The sequence below is a fragment of the Cervus elaphus genome, chromosome 5, assembly GCF_910594005.1.
Source record: "Cervus elaphus chromosome 5, mCerEla1.1, whole genome shotgun sequence".
NCBI lineage: Eukaryota > Metazoa > Chordata > Mammalia > Artiodactyla > Cervidae > Cervus > Cervus elaphus.
The window spans coordinates 20686278-20710478 of record NC_057819.1 but is presented as its reverse complement, the minus strand read 5'-3'; the positions used below and the strand labels follow the sequence as shown (position 1 = coordinate 20710478).

Genomic DNA, 24201 nt, shown 5'->3' with positions numbered 1-24201 from the left:
ACATCACTCATTATTAGAGAAATGCAAATCAAAACCACAATGAGGTACCATTACACGCCAGTCAGGATGGCTGCTATCCAAAAGTCTACAAGCAATAAATGCTGGAGAGGGTGTGGAGAAAAGGGAACCCTCTTACACTGTTGGTGGGAATGCAAACTAGTACAGCCGCTATGGAAAACAGTGTGGAGATTTCTTAAAAAACTGGAAATAGAACTGCCATATGACCCAGCAATCCCACTTCTGGGCATACACACTGAGGAAACCAGATCTGAAAGAGACACGTGCACCCCAATGTTCATAGCAGCACTGTTTATAATAGCCAGGACATGGAAGCAACCTAGATGCCCATCAGCAGATGAATGGATAAGGAAGCTGTGGTACATATACACCATGGAATATTATTCAGCCATTAAAAAGAATTCATTTGAACCAGTCCTAATGAGATGGATGAAGCTGGAGCCCATTATACAGAGTGAAGTAAGCCAGAAAGATAAAGAACATTACAGCATACTAACACATATATATGGAATTTAGAAAGGTGATAATGATAACCCTACATGCAAAACAGAAAAAGAGACACAGAAATACAGAACAGACTTTTGAACTTTGTGGGAGAATGTGAGGGTGGGATATTTCAAAAGAACAGCATGTATACTATCTATGGTGAAACAGATCACCAGCCCAGGTGGGATGCATGAGACAAGTGCTCCGGCCTGGTGCACTGGGAAGACCCAGAGGAATCGGGTGGAGAGGGAGGTGGGAGGGGGGATCGGGATTGGGAATACATGTAAATCCATGGCTGATTCATATCAATGAAAAAAAAAAAAAAAAAACATTCCAGCAAAGGAATAGTAAATAAATTGGGCTTACATTATAGTAACTTAAAAAAAAAAAAAAAAAGAGACAACACAGCTTACTGAATAGGAGAAATATTTGCAAATGATATATCAGATAAAAGAACTGTATTCAGAATATATATGTGTATTACAGGTCAATAATAAAAAGACAAATAACTTAAAAATTTTTTGAAAATTTAAAGTAAAAAAAGAAGGGCACCAGCCACCCATCCGCAACACAAGAGCTGGTTGGCTATTGTTGAGTGGTGGCTCCAGGCTCATCCCACATGGCAGGACTCAACTTTCAACCTAATGACCATGTCATGGGTCACTTGGCTGGTGGAACCGTGGAACCTCAAGACGCATGTCACTCCCTCACCCAAAGCATGTGCCCTACTGAAGAGGAAGAAAGGATTTGCAGGCTCTGCTCCAGGGCACCTGGGAAATTTCTGCAGCGGGTCCTCAGGGTGTCCCCCACCGGCGACATGCCCAGGACGATGTGCAGGTTGTTGGCACTCTTGTTCACGAAGTACTGCCACACGGACTCCTTGGCCGGGCCTGTCCCTTGCTTCAAAGCCTCTGGCCCAATCTGACTGAGGATAGACTCCTTTTCCTCGTCTGGGAAAAGTGCGGGTACGATGCCTGGAAAACAAAGGCCAGCATTTTGTTCAGTCTCAGGTTATTTCTCGAGGCACTGAAATGGCAGGAGCACAGTCCACGGGGTCGCAAAGAGTCAGACATGACTGAGCAGCTGAACACACACTGAGTCACCAAAGAGCAGTAGCTGCTGAGTCTGAAGAGCAGGGCTTGCGTCCCAGCTCTGAGCCCCAAGGCTCACTCACTGTGTGTGAAAATCCCCTTGGACCTCAGTCTCCTCATCCATGAAATGGAAATAACAAATGCCTGCTACTTACCTGGGTGGGTTAACGTGAGCATCAGAGCGGGAGTTCTCAAGGGGACAATTTTGCCCTCCCCAAGAGATATCCCCAAGAGACAAAAGATGATGCTGTGAAAGTGCTGCACTCAATATGCCAGCAAATTTGGAAAACTCAGCAGGGGCCACAGGACCGGAAAAGGTCAGTTTTCATTCAACCCCAAAGAAAGGTAATGCCAAAGGATGCTCAAACTACTGCACAATTGCACTCATCTCACACGCTAGCAAAGTAATGCTCAAAATTCTCCAAGCCAGGCTTCAACAGTATGTGAACCATGAACTTCCAGATGTTCAAGCTGGATTTAGAAAAGGGAAAGGAACCAGAGATCAAATTGCCAACATCCACTGGACCATCAAAAAAACAAGAGTTTCACAAAAACGTCTACTTTTGTTTTATTGACTATGCCAAAGCCTTTGACTGTGTGGATCACAACAAACTGAAAAATTCTGAAAGAGATGGGAATACCAGACCACCTGACCTGCCTCCTGAGAAATCTGTTTATAGATCAAGAAGCAACAGTTAGAACTGGAGATGGAACAACAGACTGGTTCCAAAACAGGAAAGGAGTAGGTCAAGGCTGTATATTGTCACCCTGCCTATTTAACTTATATGCAGAGTACATCATGCAAAATGCTGGGCTGGATGAAACATAAGCTGGAATCAAGTTTGCTGGGAGAAATATCAATAACCTCAGATATGCAGATGACACCACTCTTATGGAAGAAAGTGAAGAAGAACTAAAGAGCCTCTTGATGAAAGTGAAAGAGAAGAGTGAAAAAGTTGGCTTAAAACTCAACATTCAGAAAACTAAGATCATGGCATCCAGTCCCATCACTTCATGGCAAATAGATGGGGAAACAATGGAAACAGTGACAGACTTTATTTTTGGGGGCTCCAAAAGCACTGCAGATGGTGACTGCAGCCATGAAATTAAAAGACACTTACTCCTTGGAAGAAAAGCTATGACCAATCTATATTAAAAGCAGCATATTCAAAAGCAGAGATATTACTTTGCCAACAAAGGTCCATCTAGTCAAGGCTACGGTTTTTCCTGTAGTCATGTATGGATGTGAGAGTTGGACTATAAAGAAAGCTGAGTGCCAAAGAACTGATGCTTTTGAACTGTGGTGCTGGAGAAGACTCTTGAAAGTCCCTTATACTGCAAGGAAATCCAACCAGTCAATCCTAAAGGAAATCAGTCCTGAATATTCATTAGGACTGATGCTGAAGCTAAAATTCCAATACTTTGGTCACCTGAAGCAGAGAGATGACTCATTGGAAAAGACCCTGATGCTGGGAAAGATTGAAGGCGGAAGGAGAAGGGGATGACAGAGGATGAGATGATAGGATGGCATCACCAGTTCAATGGATATGAGTTTGGGTAAGCTCTGGGAGTTGGTGATGGACAGGCAAGCCTGGTATGCTGTAGTCCATGGAGTTGCAAAGAGCGATTGAACGACTGAGCTACTGAACTGAACTGAAGAGATATCTGGCAATGTCAGGAGACATTTTTGGTTGTCTAATGTGTTTGTGTGTGGGTGTGGGTGTGTGAGTGTGTGTGTGTTGGGGATGGTACTAGTGTCATCTAGCGGGTAGAGGCCAGGGATGCTGCTAACATCCCATAATACCCAGAACAGTCTCCACAACAAAGAACAGAATTATCCCCTCTCCTAATGTCATTCGTGTCAAGGATGAGATGCAACGTCTTCATGATGCAGCAAAGCACAAGGGCTTCAGACCTATTTGACCTGCATCATATGGGGTACAGACCCCTGGGGACCCCACTCAGTCTCCAAAGAAAATAAACCCCGAGCCCTGCAATGGGGTTTACAGACAGAGAATAGGTCTGACATTCACATCCCAATTACAAGTTTGTGACCCACACACGGAACGTCCACTGCCAACCCAAGGACACGTGTGCTCAATGCCACATAAACAGCCTGGATGGTAGGATGCCCCAGGCATTCAGGAGACAGGAAACCACTGGAGGAGGGAGACCAGTAAGGCACTGCAGCTAAAACCTGGGGAAAGGTTTCCTTGGTGCCAGACTGGAAAGTGCAGTTCTGCTCTTTGTGTCCCTGGCCCCTGTCCATTCCCTCTTTCTAGTCATAGGTCCCTCTTTTCCTTCGGTGAGTCACTTCTCATTCATTCTAAGTCTGGATGTGGTTTGAGGGGGGCTCTGACACTACCCCAGGCATAATCAATCAGCATCCCGTATCACCCACCATAGACACTGGACCCTCAGCCTGGGATGCACCTGCTGGCTCCTACCCACCTGTGAGAGCTTGAATGATACCTCCTGTGCAGGTAAGAAGTGCTTTTAAGAGGTAATGCTTATCAGACAGCCTCCGCTGAAAGCTGAGCCGCAGAGACCAGCAAACCCCATGTGAGACCAGCGTCCCAGTACCTGAGGTGAGCATGTTGTTGATGAGCTCCAGGAAACCCTCCTCGGCCACGTGGGCATCCGTGAACAGGAAGATCATCATCTTGTTCTCAATGCCAAGTTTCAGGTAAAGGCTCTTCAGGTCTTCCCGGAAGTTGTTCTCAGAGTAGCCCCGGCTCAGGAGGATCTCAAACACCTGCCGGTGTGGACCACAGCATCCCCGTGAGACCGCTGGCCCGAGGGAGGGCCTCCAGGTGAGGGCAGAGGGAGAGGACGGCTTCCAGCTGAGCCACCATCAAAGGGGGACCAGCGACCACAGAACCGGATGACCGGGGCCATTTTCACAAAATATGGTGGAGTGAGAAAGGCAGGACAGAGAAAACTGACATTCCTTTTTGTCGAACAAACCACAGTGGATGTTCTGTGCAGGCACGCACATGGGCGAGGTGAGTGGGTGCAGGGAACAAGGCTCCTGCAGATGGATGATGAATAAGGCAGAAAAAAAGGGAGTGGGGGCGGTGAAAAGGACAGCCTCAGTCATTAAAATGAGTAATTGGATGGGACTTTCCTGGCAGTCCAGTGGTTAGGACTCCGTGCTTCCACGTCAGGGGGTGCGGGTTCTATCCCTGGTCAGAGAACTAAGATCTCACAAGCCATGAGATGTGGCAAAAAAAAAAAAAAAGAAGAAGAAGAGTCATTTCAATTATAGGGAAGGAGATAAGGCAGAGATGGGCCATGCAACAGAGGAAATGGGTGTGGGTACAGAATCCCCATGGACAGAGGAGCCTGGCAGGCTATAGTCCATGGGGTCGCAAGAGTCGGATATGACCTAGCAACTAAACCACCACCACAGTCACCGTGAGCTCATTTAAAAGGAGACAAATTGTGAGAAGATGTGTAAAGATAAAAGACTGAACAAGAAGCAATTTTAAAAATATTAAACTCAAAAATCCTCTGACACACAAAACAGATATAAATGGAAATAAGGACACACGCATAAGCCAAGTCTTTTCTGTTCAAGCATTGCCTCCAGCTCAGATGTGTAGAAGTTTAACTGTGAGCGGTCGTTTTAAAACTGCTCAGATTTATGGCAGCAGAAAAATCCTTCATTTCCTCTCTCCTCTCCACCTCTATGTGCGCGCGCGCGCGCACACACACACACACACACACACACACACAGCCTCTTTCACACTCACTCAGCCAGTCATGCACATTCATAGCCACACATGTTCACACGGCGAATCCCACACTCAACACACGTTTATGTTATGGGCACCCATGTAGTTTGTCACACACTTTCACAGTCATAGTCACGCATACACATTCTCACACACACAGTTACACAAACTTGCACATCCGCACACTCACACATAGTCACACACACAGACTCAGGGCAACTTGGATGCCCTTCAGCCAAATGTAATCTGGCCTCCAGTTCCACCCGCCACCTGCAGACCCCCTTCCCCCTCCCCAAGTGTAGCTTTCACACGGCCTCGACAGTTCCGGGCACCCCTGGCATGAGCAGCTCTCTGGTCCCCCTACCCAACTGCTCCTCCACTTCCCAGGACACAGTGATGACCCAGTATATCCTGTTGCCCCTCCTCTGTCCCTCCAACATCCTCTCTGTCATTTCTTGAACTCAAGATGCATAACCACGACCCAGTTTTACCAGGACTAATCAACAGAAAAGTCAACTTGCCCAGAGCTTAATGTCTTAGCCTATAGAAAAATGTAGAAAGTAAAAGGAAAGCAATTACATTTGAATAATGGGTGATTTTGACTACGTATTTTATCTAATCTTAAAGGTACACCAACCTTTACGTTAGTTTAGAAATATTTCCTAAACTACCCAAGTTAGTTAGAAATACTAACTTGTATTTCTAACTTAGTTTAAAAATACTTTCAACAAGTTAGTTTAGAAATACTTTCAACAGAAGGTTAATATTTGTGAAATACCACAAATGAGATTCATTGAATTAATAGTGACTGCTCTTCTATGTAAAGAGTTCTCACAAATCAGTAAGCACATAAAGAGACAACTCACTAAAGGGAAAAGACAAATGTCTAATGAATGTATTAAAAGGCTATTCATATCAATGTACGGCAAAAACCACTACAATATTGTAAAGTAATTAGCCTCCAATTAAAATAAGTAAATTTAAAAAATAAATAAAAGTCTATTCAAACTTCACTATTTGCCAAAGAAACAAAGTCTCATTTAAACTGTGATATATTTCACCTATAATATTGGCAGATATCAGAATGACAGTACACAGCGTTGTCAGCGTCGGGAGAAATGGACGTTGCTGGTGGCATAAATCAGTTTAATCCTTTGTTGTGAGACTGACTGGTTGTTAAAGAGGACATCTTGAAAAATAAACCAAATACAGGATTTCCCCAGTGGTCCAGTGGTTAAGAACCTGCCTGCCAATTTCAGGGAACCTGGGTTAGATCCCTAGTCTAGGAAGATTCCACACGCTGTGGGGCAACTAAGCCCATGCACCACAACTACTGGGCCCAGGCTCTAGAGCCCTCGAGCTGAAACTACTGAAGCCCATGTGCTCCAGAGCCTGGGCTCTGCAACAAACAACTCCACCACAATGAGAAGCCCATGCTTTGCAACCAGAGAGCAGCCCCCACTCACCACACTATAGAAGGCCTGATGACCCGGCGCAGCCATAAATAAATAAGACTCTCAATTCTTTTAAAGACTAATAAACCACTTACAATGAATAATAGAATGCCATTGCACCCACCACCCATATTTAACATTTGCTCAAAACCCAAAACTCATATATTTGCTTCAAACCTATTTTTAACAAAGTTATGGATAAAATTAAAAGTTCTTTGCTTCTCCCCTGGTTCTCCATCCCCAGCCCCCCCCATTTTTTTGGCCTTCCTTCAAGGCAAGTGGGATCTCAGTTTCCTCCCATGCCCCTGCAGTAGAAGAGCCAAGTCCTAACCACTGGAACACCAGGGAAGTCCCCTGGTACTTTTTACTCCCACTTCAAGGAGGCACACTCCACCATGAATTCAACTTTCTAACGTGAACTCTAATGTCATGGGTCAAAAATCTTTTAAAAATATATACCCTTGAACCCTCTAACTTTTCAATTTCAAAAGAAAAGGATCATAAAAACAGAGCAAAACAATAGGCAAAAACAGAGGCATCGAGGATAACGCAAGTCCCAAGGTACGAACAGAATCAGATACTGAAGAACTAAGGAGGGTGTGTGGGGAGGCTGAGCAGTGGAGTTGACTCTTATTCAAAACTGAGCCTCATTGCAGGATGCACGTCTCCACGGTGATGGACCAGGCTGGCAAGTTACCTGTGGGCACCACAGGACTATCTATAGATGAGTCTAAGGATGGTGTAGAGACACAGGCCCCCCTCACACAGTGCTGGGGGATGTCAAATGGTGCAGCCCCTTGGGCAAACAATCTGGCAGTTTCTCAGATGGATCAACAGAGAATTACCCTACGACCCAGCAACTCCACTCCTAGCATCCACCCAAGACAAATGAAAATATATGTCCCTGCAGAATCCTGTACATGAATGTTTATAACAGCATGATTCATAGTAGTCAAAAGGTGGGAATAATCCAAATGACTGTCAATGAATGAATGGATAACTGAAACATGGTCTACTGTACAATGGAACATGATTCAGCCACATAAAGGAATGAAACACAGGGACGAAGCTTGGAAACATTATGCTAAGTGCAAGAAGGCGTCACAAAAGACCACATACTCTGAGGTCCTATTGTATGAAAAACCCAGAATAGGAAAGTCAAGAGAGAAAGAAAGATTAATGATGTCTTAAGGCCGAGGGGCTGGAAGAACAGGACCATATGGAGCTTGGGATTTCTTCTTTGGATGAAGACAATGTTCTGAAATTGAATGTGATGGTTTCACAACCTTCTGAGCATAAAAAAACTATTGAATTGTATACCTTAAACGGATGAATTGTACAATCTGGGAATTGTATCTCGATAAAAATATTTTTTTTTGTTTCTGTTTAATTGTTTTTTGAAGATTCTAAGAATGGCCCAGAACTTTGCATGGTGGTTGTATTGAAACAACAGCCAGCACATCACCGACCCTGAACACTGGGTCAATGGAGGTTTGGGCCAAGACCCCCTCTACACGAGCACACATCACACATTATGCATCACAGGATTTGCGTATGTTTGACTCTCGAACTTGATTTGACATAGTCTACATTCCAAAAACAATACAATAGTTAGATGCTTCGAATATTCAGTTAAAATAATATCGATCCCCCCCCAAAAAAGCTATCTGATACTCTGTGAAAGCATCATGTTATGATCTATAATACACTGTTTGAATTTTTGCAGGAACTACTAACTGCAGAAATTGGCATAGCAAAGCCATTTTCTAGCAGGGAGTTTGGCTCACCTCATAGCCAGCTGTGAAGGCAGCCAGCCTGGCCAGAGACTGCTTCCCGGAGCCCCCGACCCCAACCAGCAGGGCATGGCCTCGGTCCATTCGAATGATGCGGTGCACGCGAGTCAGATGCTCCAGAGCATCGTCAAAGAGAACCAAGTTCATTTTGGTATTGCTTTCATTATACTCTTCAAGGATTTCCTGAATTTGAGACCAAAAAAAAAAAAATTTTTTTTTAAGGACCGCTGACTTTTAAGAGACAGACTCTCTCTTCTGTGCAGGAGAGATTAAAAATGGAAGAGAGACTGTTTTGAATGTCAATAGTGGTTGAAATGATTAAATCATTCAGGTTCACAAGACTAACTTTCACAATCAAGATTTCGATCTGTGGGACACCCCAGGCATCCAGTGGGTAAGACGCTGAGCTTCCAATGCAGGGGTCATGAGTTCAATCCCTGGTCAGAAAACTAAGAACCCTCACGCTGCACAGCGTGGCCAAAATAAATAAATTGATTAAATTAAATAAATTTTTTAAAGATTTCGATCTGCTGGTCTGTGACTGGCCAGCAGTAAGATAAGATGACCACAAGACTTGCCTTATGAATTAAGGTGAAAATGAACATTAGGGGGTCAGATGAGGGGTTCCCAACGTTGGGTGTGCACCGGAACCCTGGCACCCTCTGTGGGCTTGATGAAGGGAAACGCATGAGGATGGGTTCCAGGGGTCTGAATTAATAAACCCATCAGGTCATTCACATGCACCACAGGACGTGGATACCACTGGGTCAGACACAGCCCACATTCCCAAGTTACAGACAGGCATGGCCTTCTCCCCAGCTCCGCCTCCTGGGCACTCAAGTAACGTAATCCTGGGAGGGGTGAGCCCCGTCCGCACCTGGAACAAAGCCTTGGCTGCCTCATAATCCTGAATATCTTCATAAATGCGTGCTTCCCCTTCATGCAGAGCTGTCCGGAAGTCTCCAAACAGGATGGGGTCCCTCATCACCGCCTCCACATCATCGTTAAAACGTTCCGTGACCAAGTTTCCTATGTGCTCCTGGACCTTACAACACAAGACCACTTCAGGACCCAAACTCACACCACACATGTGCTAAGACTTGTCAGAAAAAGAGCATAGGCTAGGATTATCTGAAGTCATTTGCATTTGATTTTTTTCCCCTTTGCTGCTAAGTACTTAACAATCCACCCTCCTTAATCTATTGACTTCCATTGTTAGTCTCTATTTTTCTGTAAAGTCCCACATAAAAAATACATTAAAAAAATATTGGGTTTTTGTTTTGTACTTTTTCATTTCACCCAGAGACAAATTTTGTGGTTAGAGTTTTGCTTTTTGTTTGTTTGAGTTCTGGGTATTTTTTGTTTGTTTGCTTGTTGCATTTGCTGGTACATTTTCAATGTACTGACCAGCTCCTTGTCTGTTTCATTGATCAACCGGTCATGGAAGACTCTCAGACACTCGTTCCTCCAGACTCTCACCATCTGGGTCACTGTCTGGAATCTACAGGACGGAAGGAGCAAAATTAGCCACAAAGTTATCAGAGAAGAGCAGGCTGGATGCTACTATTTTCAGATGACTATACAGGTGCAGAAAAGGACATATCTATAGTCTTCCCCCCCACAACCTGATTTCATATTAATTGAAACTTAATGAAGTGAAGTGAAGTGAAAGTTGCTCAGTGTCCGACTCTTTGCAATCCCATGGACGTCATAGTCCATGAATTCTTCAGGCTAGAATACTGGAGTGGGTAGGCTTTCCCTTCTCCAGGGGATCTTCCCAACTACAGGAATTGAACCCAGGTCTCCCGCATTGCAGGCAGATTCTTTACCAGCTGAGCCACAAGAGAAGCCCAAGAATACTGGAGTGGGTAGCCTATCCCTTCTCCAGGGGATCTTCCTGACCCAGGAATTGAACTGGGGTCTCCTGCATTGCAGGCAGATTCTTTACCAACTGAGCTATCAGGGAAGCCCGAAACTTAATGGACACTAACAATTTAAATGTAAAGACTATAACGTTGTCATTTATAGCTCCTCCTGCTGCAGAGAAAAAAAAGAACATTATCTACAAGTGATGTAAATGACATGAGAACTTGAAGGGACTGCTCCTCACTGGAATCTATGAATTTAACATCAGTTGTGGAGCCACTGGCAACTCCTTTCTCTAAGAACCAGATCCACCTGACCCCAATTCTGGGTCTTTCTCTGGTTTCTGGCAAAGAGGCCTCATTCCACCCCCAAATACCCAGACTGGCCCCCTCCTGAACTGCCATTCTGAACCTTTCAAGGGCACTGAGAGTCACTGTGGGCACGTGGAAAGTTCCTGATTCATTTTTCAATAGTTTGTGGATTCATAATGTAAATCCACAAAATTGGGACATCCCTGAAAACCTACATAGATGAAATATACATTAATGTAAATACACAAATTCATCTAGTTTTCACAAGTAAATTTCTACACCAAGACTTAAATCCCTCTGTCCTCTGTGGTTAACTTCTCCCAAAGGCACATAAAATATACCCAGTTGGCAACTGGAAACAACTCAGTTGTATGAATGAAAGGCTCCACTGGGCAAATTCCACCTTTAGAACGGAGAACAAATGGTCAGCACAGCATCCCCACCTCTGGGTTGAACACACCTGTCCACTTGGCCACACACCTGCCTCTCTTGGCTTCCCTAACCTTCAACTCAAGGGCTCAAGAGGCATCAAGTCTTAACCAAGCATTTGTCTCTGTTCTTTGTTTAACATAAACAAAAAGACACTGGGTGATTAACTGACACATGGATTCACATCGCATTTCCTGATAGCTCCTCTGTCTTAAAAGAAGAAGAGAAGCTATCATACCGACGAGGCATCTTTTAGTTAGATAAGACTAAACTCACCGTTCCGGGTTAGTGAGGACAAGACCGTTATAAACCCGTGAGAGATCTCGAAGGTTAAAGATGTAATGGAACTTGGATGGGGTGGGCGGCAGATCCTGAACAATGATTTTGTAAAGAGTCAACGTGCAGGATGTCAGCTTGTCACTCACAGCCATGATGCTCTCATGAAACACCTAGAGAAAAAGAAAAGAAAGAAACACCTAGAGAATGAAAAGTCCCACCACCCCCCACACCAAGTGTCTATCAATGGATGAATGGATAAGCAAAATGTGGTCCATCCATTATCATGGAGTACGATTTGGCCAGGGAGAGGAGCAGAACGCTGACACAGGATACAAGGTAGATGAACCTTGAAGACATCATGCTGAGTGAAAGAAGCCAAACACAGAAGACCACAGATTGTATGATTCCACCGACAGGAAGTGTCCAGAATAGGACACTCCATAGAGACAGAATGCAGATTAGTGGTTGCCAGGGGCTGAAGGACAGGATGGAATAACTGTTTTGCGGGGTGATAAAAATATTCTGGAACTAGACAGTGGTGATAGTTGTACAACATTATGAAAGTACTAAGTGTCACTGAACTGTGTATTTTAAAAATGGTTTTAATAGCTAGTCTTACATTGCATGAATTTTTCTATAATTTTTTAAAACTTTTTTTTAAAATTTTTTAAAACCTATTTTATTTATTATTTTACTTATTGGCTGTGCTAGGTCTTTGTTGTTGCACCGGGGCTCTCCCTAGTTTCTGGCAAGTGGGGGCGACTGAGCCGCGGTGCTCAGGCGTCCCACTGCAGTGGCTCCCCCAACACACACCCCGGGCCCCCAGTACTGAGCACAGGCTCCAGGCATGCAGGCCCAGCAGTTGAGGCTGACAGGCTTAGCTGCTCCGCGGCATATGGGATCCTCCCAGACTAGGGATTGAACCGGTGTCCCCTGCACTGCAGATTCTTAATCACTGGACCAACCACCAGGGAAAACCCATCATAATTTTTTTGTGAGAAGGTAAGAAAAAAAAAAAAAAAAAAGGAAGGATCAGAGAAACTAATCATCTGATCTGCTTTTGTTTCCCCAGATTTTCACATTAACTGACAAGTCAACATGATACGAAACCAAGGCCCCAAACCAACCCTCCATCTGAGACTGATGTGACTTGCACAGACCTCATAGTTTTGGAAGTGAATGGCTTGTGGTAGGGCATGAACACACCAGGTGCTCACTGATCATCATATTTGGCCTTCCCACACCTTCATCTTTCTTGCCTGGTCCCTCAAGACTTTGAGTGAGCAAGCCTGCTTTAGAAGAGAAGTGCCAGGATCAGAGGTCATTATTTAAATGAAGGGGTTCCACTTGTAAAGTGTGAAAATGTTAGTCACTCAGTCATGTCCGACTCTTTGTGACCCCATGGACTGTAGCCCGCCAGGCTCCTCTGTCCGTGGGATTCTCCAGGCAAGAATCCTGGAATGAGGTGCCATTCCCTTCCCCAGGGGATCTTCCTGACCAGGGTCTCCTGGATTGCAGGCTGATTCTTCAGGGTCTGAGCCACCAGGGAAGCCCATTTGTGGAGGTCATGTAAATCCTGGTGAAATAACAGCAGTAACTAGTACCTGGTGAGTAGAGGTGTGCGCACCGTGTCACACACGTCAAATGCATTTTCTCCTTTCATTCTCCCGAAACGTCAGGGAGGCCGGTACCAGTATTACCTCCCTATTCTGGATGAGGTTGGGCATAGGAGAGAGCTCAAGGGACTTGCCCAAGGAGCAGAATGGGTACTGACTCCAGAGCCCACATCCTGTAGTTGGTTCATTGCTGTCACTCAAGGTGACCTGTGTAACTCAGGGCCACACCATGATTTCCATGGACCCTAGGCACTTATGCTTTCATGGGCCCCTTCCTCCATAAAAACATATTACTTATATATAAATATATATTTATATATTATTTTATTAATTATAATTAAATATATTATCTTATATATATTATGATTAACTTGGTATAAAGATGAATATAATCCAGGCTGGATTAGATTGATTCCTTTCTTCTGATTTTGAGAGAAATTAAAACACGTTCATGGGCCTCTAAAAGCCCCATGGGCTATAGGCCTTGTGCTTGCCGTGCCAAATGCATACATTGCTACCAAGTTTCTACCCAACACCAGGCCCTCTGGTTTAGACTTCTAATTAAGTCGTTACCCACAGCCTAAATGGGAGAAGAATTTGAAAAAGAATAGGACTTCCCTAGGTCATGTACACATTGTTATATTCAAAATGGATAACCAACAAGGACCTGTTGTATAGCACATGGAACTCTACTCCATGTTATGTGGCAGCCTGGATGGGAGGAGGGTTTGGGGAAGAATGGATACATATATATGTATGGCTGAGTCCCTTCACTGTCATCTGAAACTGCCACAACATTGTTAATCAGCTATACCCCAATACAAACTAAAAAGTTAAAAGTTTGAAGGAGAAAAAAAAGAATAGGACGGTTTGGTCGGTTCTCGGGATTAGAGGGTGGCCATTTCCTTCGTGTGTCGTCGGTGAGAGGACCTGTGGTGGGTTGTGGAGTTCGGCTATCATGGCGGAAATAACTCAGGAACGTGTAGAGGATCGACTTCCCGAATTACAACAGCTGGAGCGCACTGGACTCTTCAGTGAGGCGGAGATTAGGGCAGTCATTAGGAAGACTTTAGAACTAGAATATGGAATACAGCGAAGAAGTCTTTCAAAGGACAGCTTTATCAGATATGTTCAGTATGAAATTGAGCTTTTGGAGCTGATCCAGAAAAGAAGAGCTCGTGTTGGATATACATTTAAGAAGGATGAGATTGAGGACCCTATGATACGTCGGATACAGAGTGTCTTCCAACGTGCATCGATTAAGTGGAAAGATGATGTTAAACTTTGGCTGTCTTTTGTAGTCTTTTGTAGGAAGTGGGCTGCCAACGTTCAACTTAGCAAGTTATTTTCTTCCTTGTTGGCCTTTCATTCGAACAAGCCAGGTTTGTGGATTTTGGCGGCCAAATGGGAAATGGAAGACCGCTTTTCTGCAGAAAGTGCAAGACAGCTATTTCTTCGGGCTCTGCGCTTTCACCCACGTTACCCGAAACTTTATGAAGAATACTTTAGGATGGAGTTGATGCATGCTGAAAAATTGAGGAAGGAAAAACAAGAGTTTGAAAAAGCCGACATGGATGTGGGGAATCTCGAGCATGCTGAAGAAGTCCTTAAGGGCGAGTTGGCACGGATCGTCTATAAGAATTCTATAAGTGTAATTAAAAGTGCAAAATTTCATGTGTCACTGCTTTCAATTGCACAGCTGTTCGACTTTGCCAAAGATCTGCAAAGAGAAATTTACAATGACCTTAAGGCTCTGCACACAGACGACCCCCTTACTTGGGACTATGTGGCCCGGCAAGAATTAGTGATTAAATCACAGCCAGGAGAAGAGCTGCCTACAACTAAACAAGCCAAAGCGAAGGAGGTGGGCCCCCGGGAAGAGAGGTGCTGTGCTGTGTACGAGGAGGCGGTAAAAACTCTGCCCACAGAGGCTATGTGGAAGTGTTACATGAACTTCTGCATGGAGAGGTTTACTAAGAAGACAAGCAGTCGCCTCCTCAGAAAGAAGAGGCTGGAAAGAACCATGGCTACATTCTGGAAGACACATGAGCTGAAACTTTTACCAGAACTCCAGTACAGGCAGTTGAGCAAGTTGTTGCTGTACCGAGAGTTGTTAAAGGAATCCCTGGAGGTGGCAGACGCTGGGGTGAAATTGTTCAGAAAATCAGAGGAGATGTGGCACGTGAAGCTGGAGGCCATGATTTCGTCAAAGAGCCAGGAGATAAGCAAGGTTTTTAACCAAGCCTTTGAGTACCTGAAACCCCAGATTTGTCTTCCATTGTGGTTTATTTGGGCACAGTGGAGTGAAGAGGCCGGAAAGCAAGAAGAAGTTGAAATGATCTATAAGAGAGCTGTCTTTCGTCTCCAAGGAGATGACTCAGCCACTATGAAGGAAATGTACCTGGCTTGGGCTTATCGAAGTGGTGGTTACAAAAAGGCCAGAGATGTATTTAAAAGTTTACAGGAAAACCGTCCATTTTCAGTTGATTTTTTCAGGAAGATGATTGAGTTTGAGAAGGAGCAAGAATCCTGTAAGATGGAAAACTTAAGAGAGTATTATGAGAGGGCTTTGAGAGAATTTGGAACTGTCGATTCTGATCTCTGGATGGATTACATCAAAGAAGAATTGAACCACCCACTTGGTAGACCTGAGAACTGCGGACAGCTCTATTGGCGAGCCATGAAAATGTTGCAGGGAGAGTCAGTAGAGCAGTTTATGTCTAAACATGCTCTGCATCAAGCCGGCCGTTTGTGAAAAGAGGAAGAGCACAGTCACCTTTGTGAAATAGTGCTATAAGCCCTCTGGGCACATTTGTTTTATGCAGTCATCTGCAGTTTGCCGAGATGGTGTCTCATTTTGAGGCCTGCTTTAATTTTGTTGACGTGTTAATCTTGAATTCCAGAAAAGAGAGCTGCTGTTTAATGGCCAGAAACCAGTTGTTGAGGCCAGACTATGTAGGTCCTAAATGTTTTTCAGAATACATGGAAATGATGTAACTGATCTTTTACTACACTTGGTCATGCTTGAGTAGCTCTAATCTAGACCTCTGTTCAGTTAAAATGGGGATGAAAATACAGTTCTGTTTTCTCCTTATAGAAGTATATGTGGTATGCATTTATTGTAAAAGTAAGGAGGGAATAGAGTAATGTTGTAATCTTGTCATCTGGACTTAACTCACTGGTATGATTTCCTTTGTTAGAATTGGATTTATACTGTTAGGTCATTTATTCATTCATTCATTGAGTCCCTGTCATGGGCAAGAAAGAAGACAAGCTTTTGGGATGGAAGTGGGGATGAAAGGAATAGAGCTGATGTCCTGAGTTGGTTGAAGCAGCAGAAGAGGATGCTAGGTATTAGGGAAAAAGTTGTTCTTTGAGAAGATTTTAAGAAATTACAAAAGTGTTTTTGTCTCTGGGACTGATCTGGAGAGAAATAATTACACTGGAGAGACCCAGTAACAAGGAAAAGCAGAGGTAGGGAGTAGCTTAGAAAGAGAAAGGCTCCAGAGGCAAGGATGGAGGGTGGCTTAGAGCAGAGACGGGCATTCTTGGAGCAGAGGAAGTGGTTGTTTGAGTTGTATATCCTTCAACGTAACATGATGTCACTGGGAGAAGCATTCAGTACAGTTTGACTTAACAGTGTTTCACTTAATACTATGTTGTTTTCCATGTTATTAAATAGCCTTGAAAACGTGAAATAAATCCATAGCATTCCATTGTAAAAAAAAAAAAAAAAAAAGAATAGGACTTCCCTGGTGGTCCAATGGTAAAGAATCTGCCTGCCAATGCAGGAATATAGGTTCAATCTCTGGTCCAGGAATATCCCACACGTCTCATAGCAGCTAATGAAGAGCATGCACCCTAGGACCTGTGCTCCTCAACAATAGAAGACCCTACTCACTGCAACTAGAGAAAGCCTGCACGCAGTGACGAAACCCCAGCATAGTCAAAAATACATGAGTAAAGAAATACATGAGTAAAAGAGTAAATGAGTAAACGAGTAAATGAGTAAAGAAATAAATGAGTAAAAAATACATGAGTAAAGAAAGACTGTGGGAGAAGGCGAGGGTGGGATGTTTCGAGAGAACAGCATCGAAACGTGTATATTATCTAGGGTGAAACAGATCACCAACCCAGGTTGGATGCATGAGACAAGTGCTCGGGCCTGGTGCACTGGGAAGACCCAGAGGGATTGGGTGGAGAGGGAGGTGGGAGGGGGGATCGGGATGAGGAATACATGTAAATCCATGGCTGATTCATGTCAATGTATGACAAATACCACTACAATATTGTTAAGTAATTAGCCTCCAACTAATAAAAATAAATGGAAAAAATAAATAAATAATAAATAAAAGGAAAAAAAATAGATTCTTGTATATGTGAAAAAAAAAAAAAAAGTTACCGAGGTGTGGCCTTTGAGGATGGAGGAATAAATTAAATGCAAAGACTCCTCGGAAGGAAAGGGAATGTTGAAGACACTGAAGAGCGAAGTAAATCTTGGATCAACTTCATTGCGGCCTCCTCCGGCTTTCCCCATCGCAGCAATAAAGCCGAGGTCTCGGATGCTTTTACAGTTCAGCTCCTTCCCCCGGTCGTACAAGTAGCCTTTTTCCAACAGCAGTTTCAGCAGGGCAATTGGCTGCTGTGTGCCATACTCATCCACCTCAATTGTTTTAAAGAAAAGGAAGAACAGTGATATTGTAAAGCAGAACTCAGCAATACCTTTGCTGACCATCTCAACTAAATCCTCTGGAGAAGGGAAAGGCTACCCACTCCAGTATTCTGGCCTAGAGAATTCTATGGACTGTATAGTCCATGGGGTCACAAAGAGTCGGACATGACTGATCAACTTACACTTTCATTTCAGCTAAATCCCATCTCTCCTTTCACCCTCTCAGAATGCTCTGGTTTGAGTTTCACTGGGCTTCTCAAAGTTTGCAGTTCCGTATATTCATTTGTAGTTTTGGGTTTTTTTTTTTAATCTGTGTCCCTCTCTAGATTGTAAACTCCCTGAAGGCAGGAACTACATATATTTTGTTCATCACTTCACAGCACCAGTCCCCATAGGAGATGCTCAATAAATATGTCAATTGGATGGATGGATGGATAAACAAGTGTATGGATGCATGCATAGATCGACAGATGCATAGATGGATGGGTGTATGTATGGATATAAATGCATGAATGGATGGATGGATGGTGGATACATGCATGGATAGATGGATGGATGGATGGATAGATGGATGGCTGCATGCATGGATGCATGGATCCTGGCTGTAAACAGTCCATCTAGAAGATACATTTTTGGTGGGGGGAATGGTTCTGCAGACATGATAATAAATTTCAATCCCAGTACTAAGAAAACTTTGCACCTCTTAGGCTCTGGCCCCAGAAACAAACTCATGGTGCCTGTGAACATTCCCTTTCCTTGGTAAATCTAGAGGAATTCTTAGGAAGCGCCTGCCCTTACACTTCCCATGTATGTCACTCAGTCATGTCTGACTCTTTTATGACCCCATGAACTGTAGCCTGCAAGGCTCCTCTTTCCATGGGATTCCTCAAGCAAGAATACCAGAGTGGGTTGCCACTTCCTACTCCAGGGGATCTTCCTGACCCAGGGATTGAACCCATGTCTCCCACATCTACTGCACTGGCAGGCAGATTCTTTACCACTGCACCACCTGGGAAGCATACCCAGGTATACAGGACTGAGGACAGTATTATTATCTAAAGTATAGCTCATCTGCAACCACTTACTCAAACATACACTGAACTATATACACTGAATACAGTTCAGAGGCTGCCTGCTACCTGCTTTAATCCTTGGAGAAACAAAGGAACGGATCTAAGGAAAGAGTCCCTCCAGTTGCATGGTCCCCTAAGCTGACTCTCCATAACCTGGCCCACAGATATTGTGAAGAATAAAGACAGATGCTTTCCCGTCTGCCAGACCCACTACATGGCCCCGCCACTGCCCCCCACCCACCCCCTCAGCCTCACCAACCTTCGGCATGTTCATGTCATCCATGAACACCAGGAGGCGTTTTCCCATGGGTGGCCCATAAGTGTCTTTGGTTCGTTTTTCCACATTGGCTTCTAAATTTCTTTGGATATCCATGGACGTGGTGCGGGAGGAGAAACTGACCATTAACACAATCTGAAACAGAAAGAGAGAATTCCAAAACACGGTCTCTTTTCACGGTACCTATATGAAATATTTGATTGTAAGCTACCATCTATTTTACAGATTCACTGGTATCTGAACTAATTTTTTTTGCAACCCAACATGAGTCTGAAGTTCATTACACATTTTAACGCTAAAGCAAGAATTCCTCTTTCTTCATGGCAGGTTGTAGGAGGCAATAACTAGTTGCCAGGTGAACAGTGTGAACTGGGGGGCGGAATGTGGATTGGTGGGAGGGTTACTGGGTCTACACAGTTCTAACCAGGTGACCTCAGGTGACCTCAGAACCACTGCTTAAGCTTTCAGAGCCTCCTTTTTCCTCATCTGAAAGATTATTTTAATGACATTTACTTGGACTACTTCACAGAGTGATTTTTATCATGTGAGATGAAATATATCAAAGTATTTTCAAAATGACAGAGCAATATTCAAATATAAATTACTATCATGCCAGCTACATCTTAATAAATAAGTCAAAGAGAGCACAAACGTCGGATTAGCAGATGCAAACTGGTATACACGCAATGCATAAACGACAAAGTCCTACTATACAGCACAGGGAACTATATTCAATATCCTGTGATTAAACCACAGTGGAAAGGAGTATTGAAAAAGAAGGCGCACATGTATATATGCGTTTGTCTGTTCATTGTTCAGTCGCGTCTGACTCTTTGCGACCCCACGGACTGTAGCCCACCAGGCTCCTCTGCCCATGGAATCCTCCAGGCAAGAGTACTGGATTGGATTGCCATTCCCTTCTCCAGCGGATCTTTCTGACCCAGGGATCAAACCCAAGTTTCCTGTATTGCTGGCAGATTCTAAACCATCTGAGCCACCAGAGAAGCCTATATAAAGAAACTATATGTGTCTATATGTGTGTGTATATAAACACATACAAACTATACGTGTCTATATGTGTGTGTATATAAACACATACAAACTATATGTGTCTATATGTGTGTGTATATAAACACATACAAACTATACGTGTCTATATGTGTGTGTATATAAACACATACAAACTATACGTGTATATATGTGTGTGTATATAAACACATACAAACTATACGTGTCTATATGTGTGTGTATATAAACACATACAAACTATACGTGTATATATGTGTGTGTATATAAATACATACAAACTATATATGTATATAAAACTGAGTCATTTTGCTGTATAGCGGTAACTAACACAACACTGTAAATCAACTATACTTCAATAAAATTTTTTTTTTTAAAGAGAATACAAACAACCACTGATTAGTCCTTGGAAGTAACTGCAGAGAAAAAGGTGAGGGAGGGCCCCTGATCCCTCTGTGGGGTGGACATTTTCATGCACATGTAAACTTGGGGTTTTTCCCTCACCCCTTCTTGGAGCAATTGATGACAGATCACTGATCAGTGGCTCCCATACTTAATTATGCATCAGAACCACCTGGAGGGATCTTGCCCCTCAGCCCATTGGGGTCCCATCCTTAGAGTTCCCGATTCAGTAGGTCCCAGTTTAAGCAAGTTTTCGGGTGATGCTTATGCTGCAGGTCCAGGGACCACACTTTAAGAACCCCTGTGGGACTTCCCTGAGGGTCCAGTGGTTAAGAATCCATTTACCAATGCAGGGGACATGGATTGGTTCGATCCCTGGTCAGGGAACTAAGGTCCCACATGCCTCAGGGCAATTAAGCCCACGTGCCTAGAGCCCATGCTCTGCAACAAGAGACGCCACCACAATGAGAAGCCTGTGTATCACAACTAGAGAGTAGCCCCTGCTTGCTGCAACTAGAGAAAGTGCACACGCAGCAACAAAGACCCAGGGCAACCAAAAATATAAATAAATAAAAAAGAACCACTGCCTTAGATAACACCCTTCTACAAGGTGCCCACGAGCTCAGGTGCACCTGACCTGAACATCGGAGAACAAACGCGCACGTCTTTGTCGTGAACATGTTTGGGTGTGTCTTTCTTATTTTGTCTCACCTTGAGGCTTGCCAGATTTTAGTTCCCTGGCCAGGAATTGAACCTCTGCGGTGAAAGCATGGAGTCCTAACCACTGAACTGCACAGAAAGTTCCTGGATTTGTCTTGTTGGGCCTGTGAGCACCAGCTGCAGTGTCTCGGTGGAGAGGAGCACAGAGGCAGGCAGGGGTGGGGCTACTGAAGTCAAGTTTTCTTTGCCCGGCTCCGTAAACTTGTAGGTCCCTCTGGCTGTAAACATTTCTCGAGTGCCCTCCACAATGGCATTCTTAAGCTAAACAACCATGTTGCACATGCCAGGACATGAGCAAGCTTGACCATCCATTTGGGGCAGCAAGGCCCAATCCTTCCCTTGTCCCTTACGTGCCCATCACAAAGCCAGGCCAACCACTCCCCACTTGGGAGTACCATGAGATTTCCCGGAGCCCCTCTGCCACGCGAAGCACAGGCCCAAGGAAGAATCAGAGAGGAAAGCAGTGGGAAGCTTTTCTCCGCTTGGAGGTTCCAGAAGGCCAGAATCAGAATCAAGAACCTCAAAGATGGACAACGTTAACAAGGAACTGAGTAAGTGCATGGACTGGGGACAAGTATGTGACAGCTAGACATCCCGAAAATCATGGGCAGCTTCTTGGAGGAGATAAGAGTTTTCACTTGGTTATAAAACATTAAGTAGGGAATGGGGCCTCCCAGGTAGCGCTAGTGGTAAAGAACCGCCTGCCAATAGTGAGAGATGTGGGTTCGATTCCTGGGTCAGGAAGATCTTCTAGAGGAGGAAATGGCAACCCACTCCAGTATTCTTGCCTGGAGAATCTCATGGATAGAGGAGCATTGCGGGCTACAGTCTGTAGTGTCAACAAAGAGTCAGACACGACTTAGCACTAGCACTCCCTGATGGTTCACTGGCTAAGACTCTGAGCTCCCAATGCAGGGGGCCTGGGTTGGATCCCTGGTCAGGGAACCAGATCCCACATGCCACAACTAAAGGTCCCACATGCTGCAAATTTTAAAAAGTTAAGTAAAAATTTTTTAAAACCAGGAGAGTTGCAATGGTGAGCAGGAGGGCCATGTAGGACCACTTGGAGTGCACAGAAAGGAAAAACGCCACCCTCCTTCCTAACATCTCATTGCACCTGGCATGTTCTGCATGATCATGTTCCATGCATGATTCATTTTCATATCTGGCTCCCCTCTTAATGAGAGTGGACCTTAATAGCTTTGTTCACTGTTGTTTGCACAGGAGTACCCAAACCCTCCCACGTCTGGCACATGGCTGGAGGAAGGAAATGAAAAACCACAAAATGGTGATGAGGAGTGTAACTGCCAGCCTTCAAGACGACCCCCAATCACCCTCACCTCCAGGTACCCACACCCTGTGTTGCCCCCTCCTATGCTGCATCAGAGTTGGCCACAGTAGTGCCTCTGTGATCCACAGAATGTGGCAAAAGTGATGGTGTGTGGTTTCCTGGATCATACAAAGCATTGTAGCATCTGCTTTTCTACCTCAGACATTCACTCTGAGGGAAGTCAGCTGCCAGGTCAAGGGGACAACAGCAGGTGCAGTGGTTAAGAATCTGCCTGCCAATGCAAAGGACACAGGCTCAATCCCTGGTTGGGGAACTAAGATCCCACATGCTGTGGGGCAACTAAGCCCATGCACTGCAACTGCTGAGCCCGCACATCCTAAAACCTGTGTTCCCCAACAAGAGGAGCCACTGCAATGAGGGCGCCCATGCACCTGAACTAGCAAGTAGCCCCTGCTTGCCACAAGTAGAGAAAGCTCGCGTGCAGCAACAAAGAACCAGTGCAGCCATAAAAGAGATAAATGAATAAATAATCTTCAGGAAAAAATAAAGGAGTACACCAGCAGTGCTTGGAGAGGCTCACACGGTGGGGAATTGATACCGAACATCTCAGAAGAGGATTCCCCCAGCCATGGTCAAGCCTTCAGATGACCTCAGCCCTGGTCAACCTTGCCATCTCATGAAAGAGCCTGGGCTAGAACAACTAGCTAAGCCACCCCCAGATTCCAGATCTGCAGAAACTGTGAGATAGTATTTGTTGTATGAACTGCTTTGTGTTGGGGTAATTTGTTATTTGCCCACAGATAACAGATACAAATAATGACTTACATTAGTCTCTTCATTCAGGTTTTTCAGGAAGTTGTGGGTAGTGGCTGTCTTGGATGTACCAGATTCACCAACCAAAAGAACAGGTTGTCTAATCTTAACCATTTGTTCCAGTGTCCAGGTAGTACGGGTTGTATCCACTGTATGAACTAAAAAACATATGAAGAATTAGAGCATCACAGAAACACCAATAAGGCGCACACTGGGCAGCCTGGAGTTCCCCAGGATCCCATAAATCCCATAAGAAGCATCAGCAAAAACCCAAGAGGTGACCTTGAAAACATATAAATGGAGAAGCTCACTACCCCTAATGATTATTTCTAATAGCCTTATGGAGGCATAATCCACAGACCATAAAATTCATTCCAATATTAAGTGTATAATTTGATGAGTTTGATACATTTCTACAGCTGTGTCATCATCGCATACAAGCGTAGAAAACCCAAACTGTTTCAATATCCGATTCTGACTTATACTCAGGATATTGAAAACTCCCAGACTCTCTGCTGCATAAGTCACTTATCAAGACTTATTTCCTGACCAACAACTTCCTCTGAGGGCTTCCCAGGTGGCTCAGTTGTAACAAGTCTGCCTGTCAAGCAGGAGATGCGGCTTCAATCCCTGGGTCAGGAAGATCCCCTGGGGGAGGCAATGGCAGCCCACTCCGGTATTCGTGCCTGGGAAATCCCAGGGACAGAGGAGCGTGGGGGGCTACAGTCCTGGGAAATCCCAGGGACAGAGGAGCGTGGGGGGCTACAGTCCATGGGGTCTCAAAGAGTCCGACACGACTTAGCAACAGACTTTCACTTTTTTCAGCTTCCTCTGAAGAGACTATCAA

The 24201-nt window shown here is 44.4% G+C and overlaps 2 protein-coding genes across 3 annotated transcripts in view; one reads left to right on the top strand and one right to left on the bottom strand.

Annotated features, from left to right (window-relative positions):
• The window catches only part of DNAH10 (dynein axonemal heavy chain 10), a 164138-nt gene that overhangs the window by 49172 nt on the left and 90765 nt on the right, over positions 1-24201 (bottom strand). For both annotated transcript variants that reach the window (XM_043902040.1, XM_043902041.1), the window contains 9 exons: positions 23367-23512; positions 19085-19237; positions 17483-17743; positions 11462-11634; positions 9987-10080; positions 9457-9624; positions 8574-8762; positions 4179-4350; positions 1275-1478 (listed from right to left, as the gene is read on the bottom strand). In XM_043902040.1, the coding sequence (XP_043757975.1) occupies positions 1275-1478; positions 4179-4350; positions 8574-8762; positions 9457-9624; positions 9987-10080; positions 11462-11634; positions 17483-17743; positions 19085-19237; positions 23367-23512 (1560 nt within the window). The remainder of the gene's footprint in view (positions 1-1274; positions 1479-4178; positions 4351-8573; positions 8763-9456; positions 9625-9986; positions 10081-11461; positions 11635-17482; positions 17744-19084; positions 19238-23366; positions 23513-24201) is intronic.
• LOC122693982 (U3 small nucleolar RNA-associated protein 6 homolog) lies at positions 13952-16533 on the top strand. The gene has a single exon (XM_043902042.1). The coding sequence runs from the start codon at positions 14039-14041 to the stop codon at positions 15833-15835; it is 1797 nt and encodes a 598-aa protein (XP_043757977.1). The 5' UTR covers positions 13952-14038; the 3' UTR covers positions 15836-16533.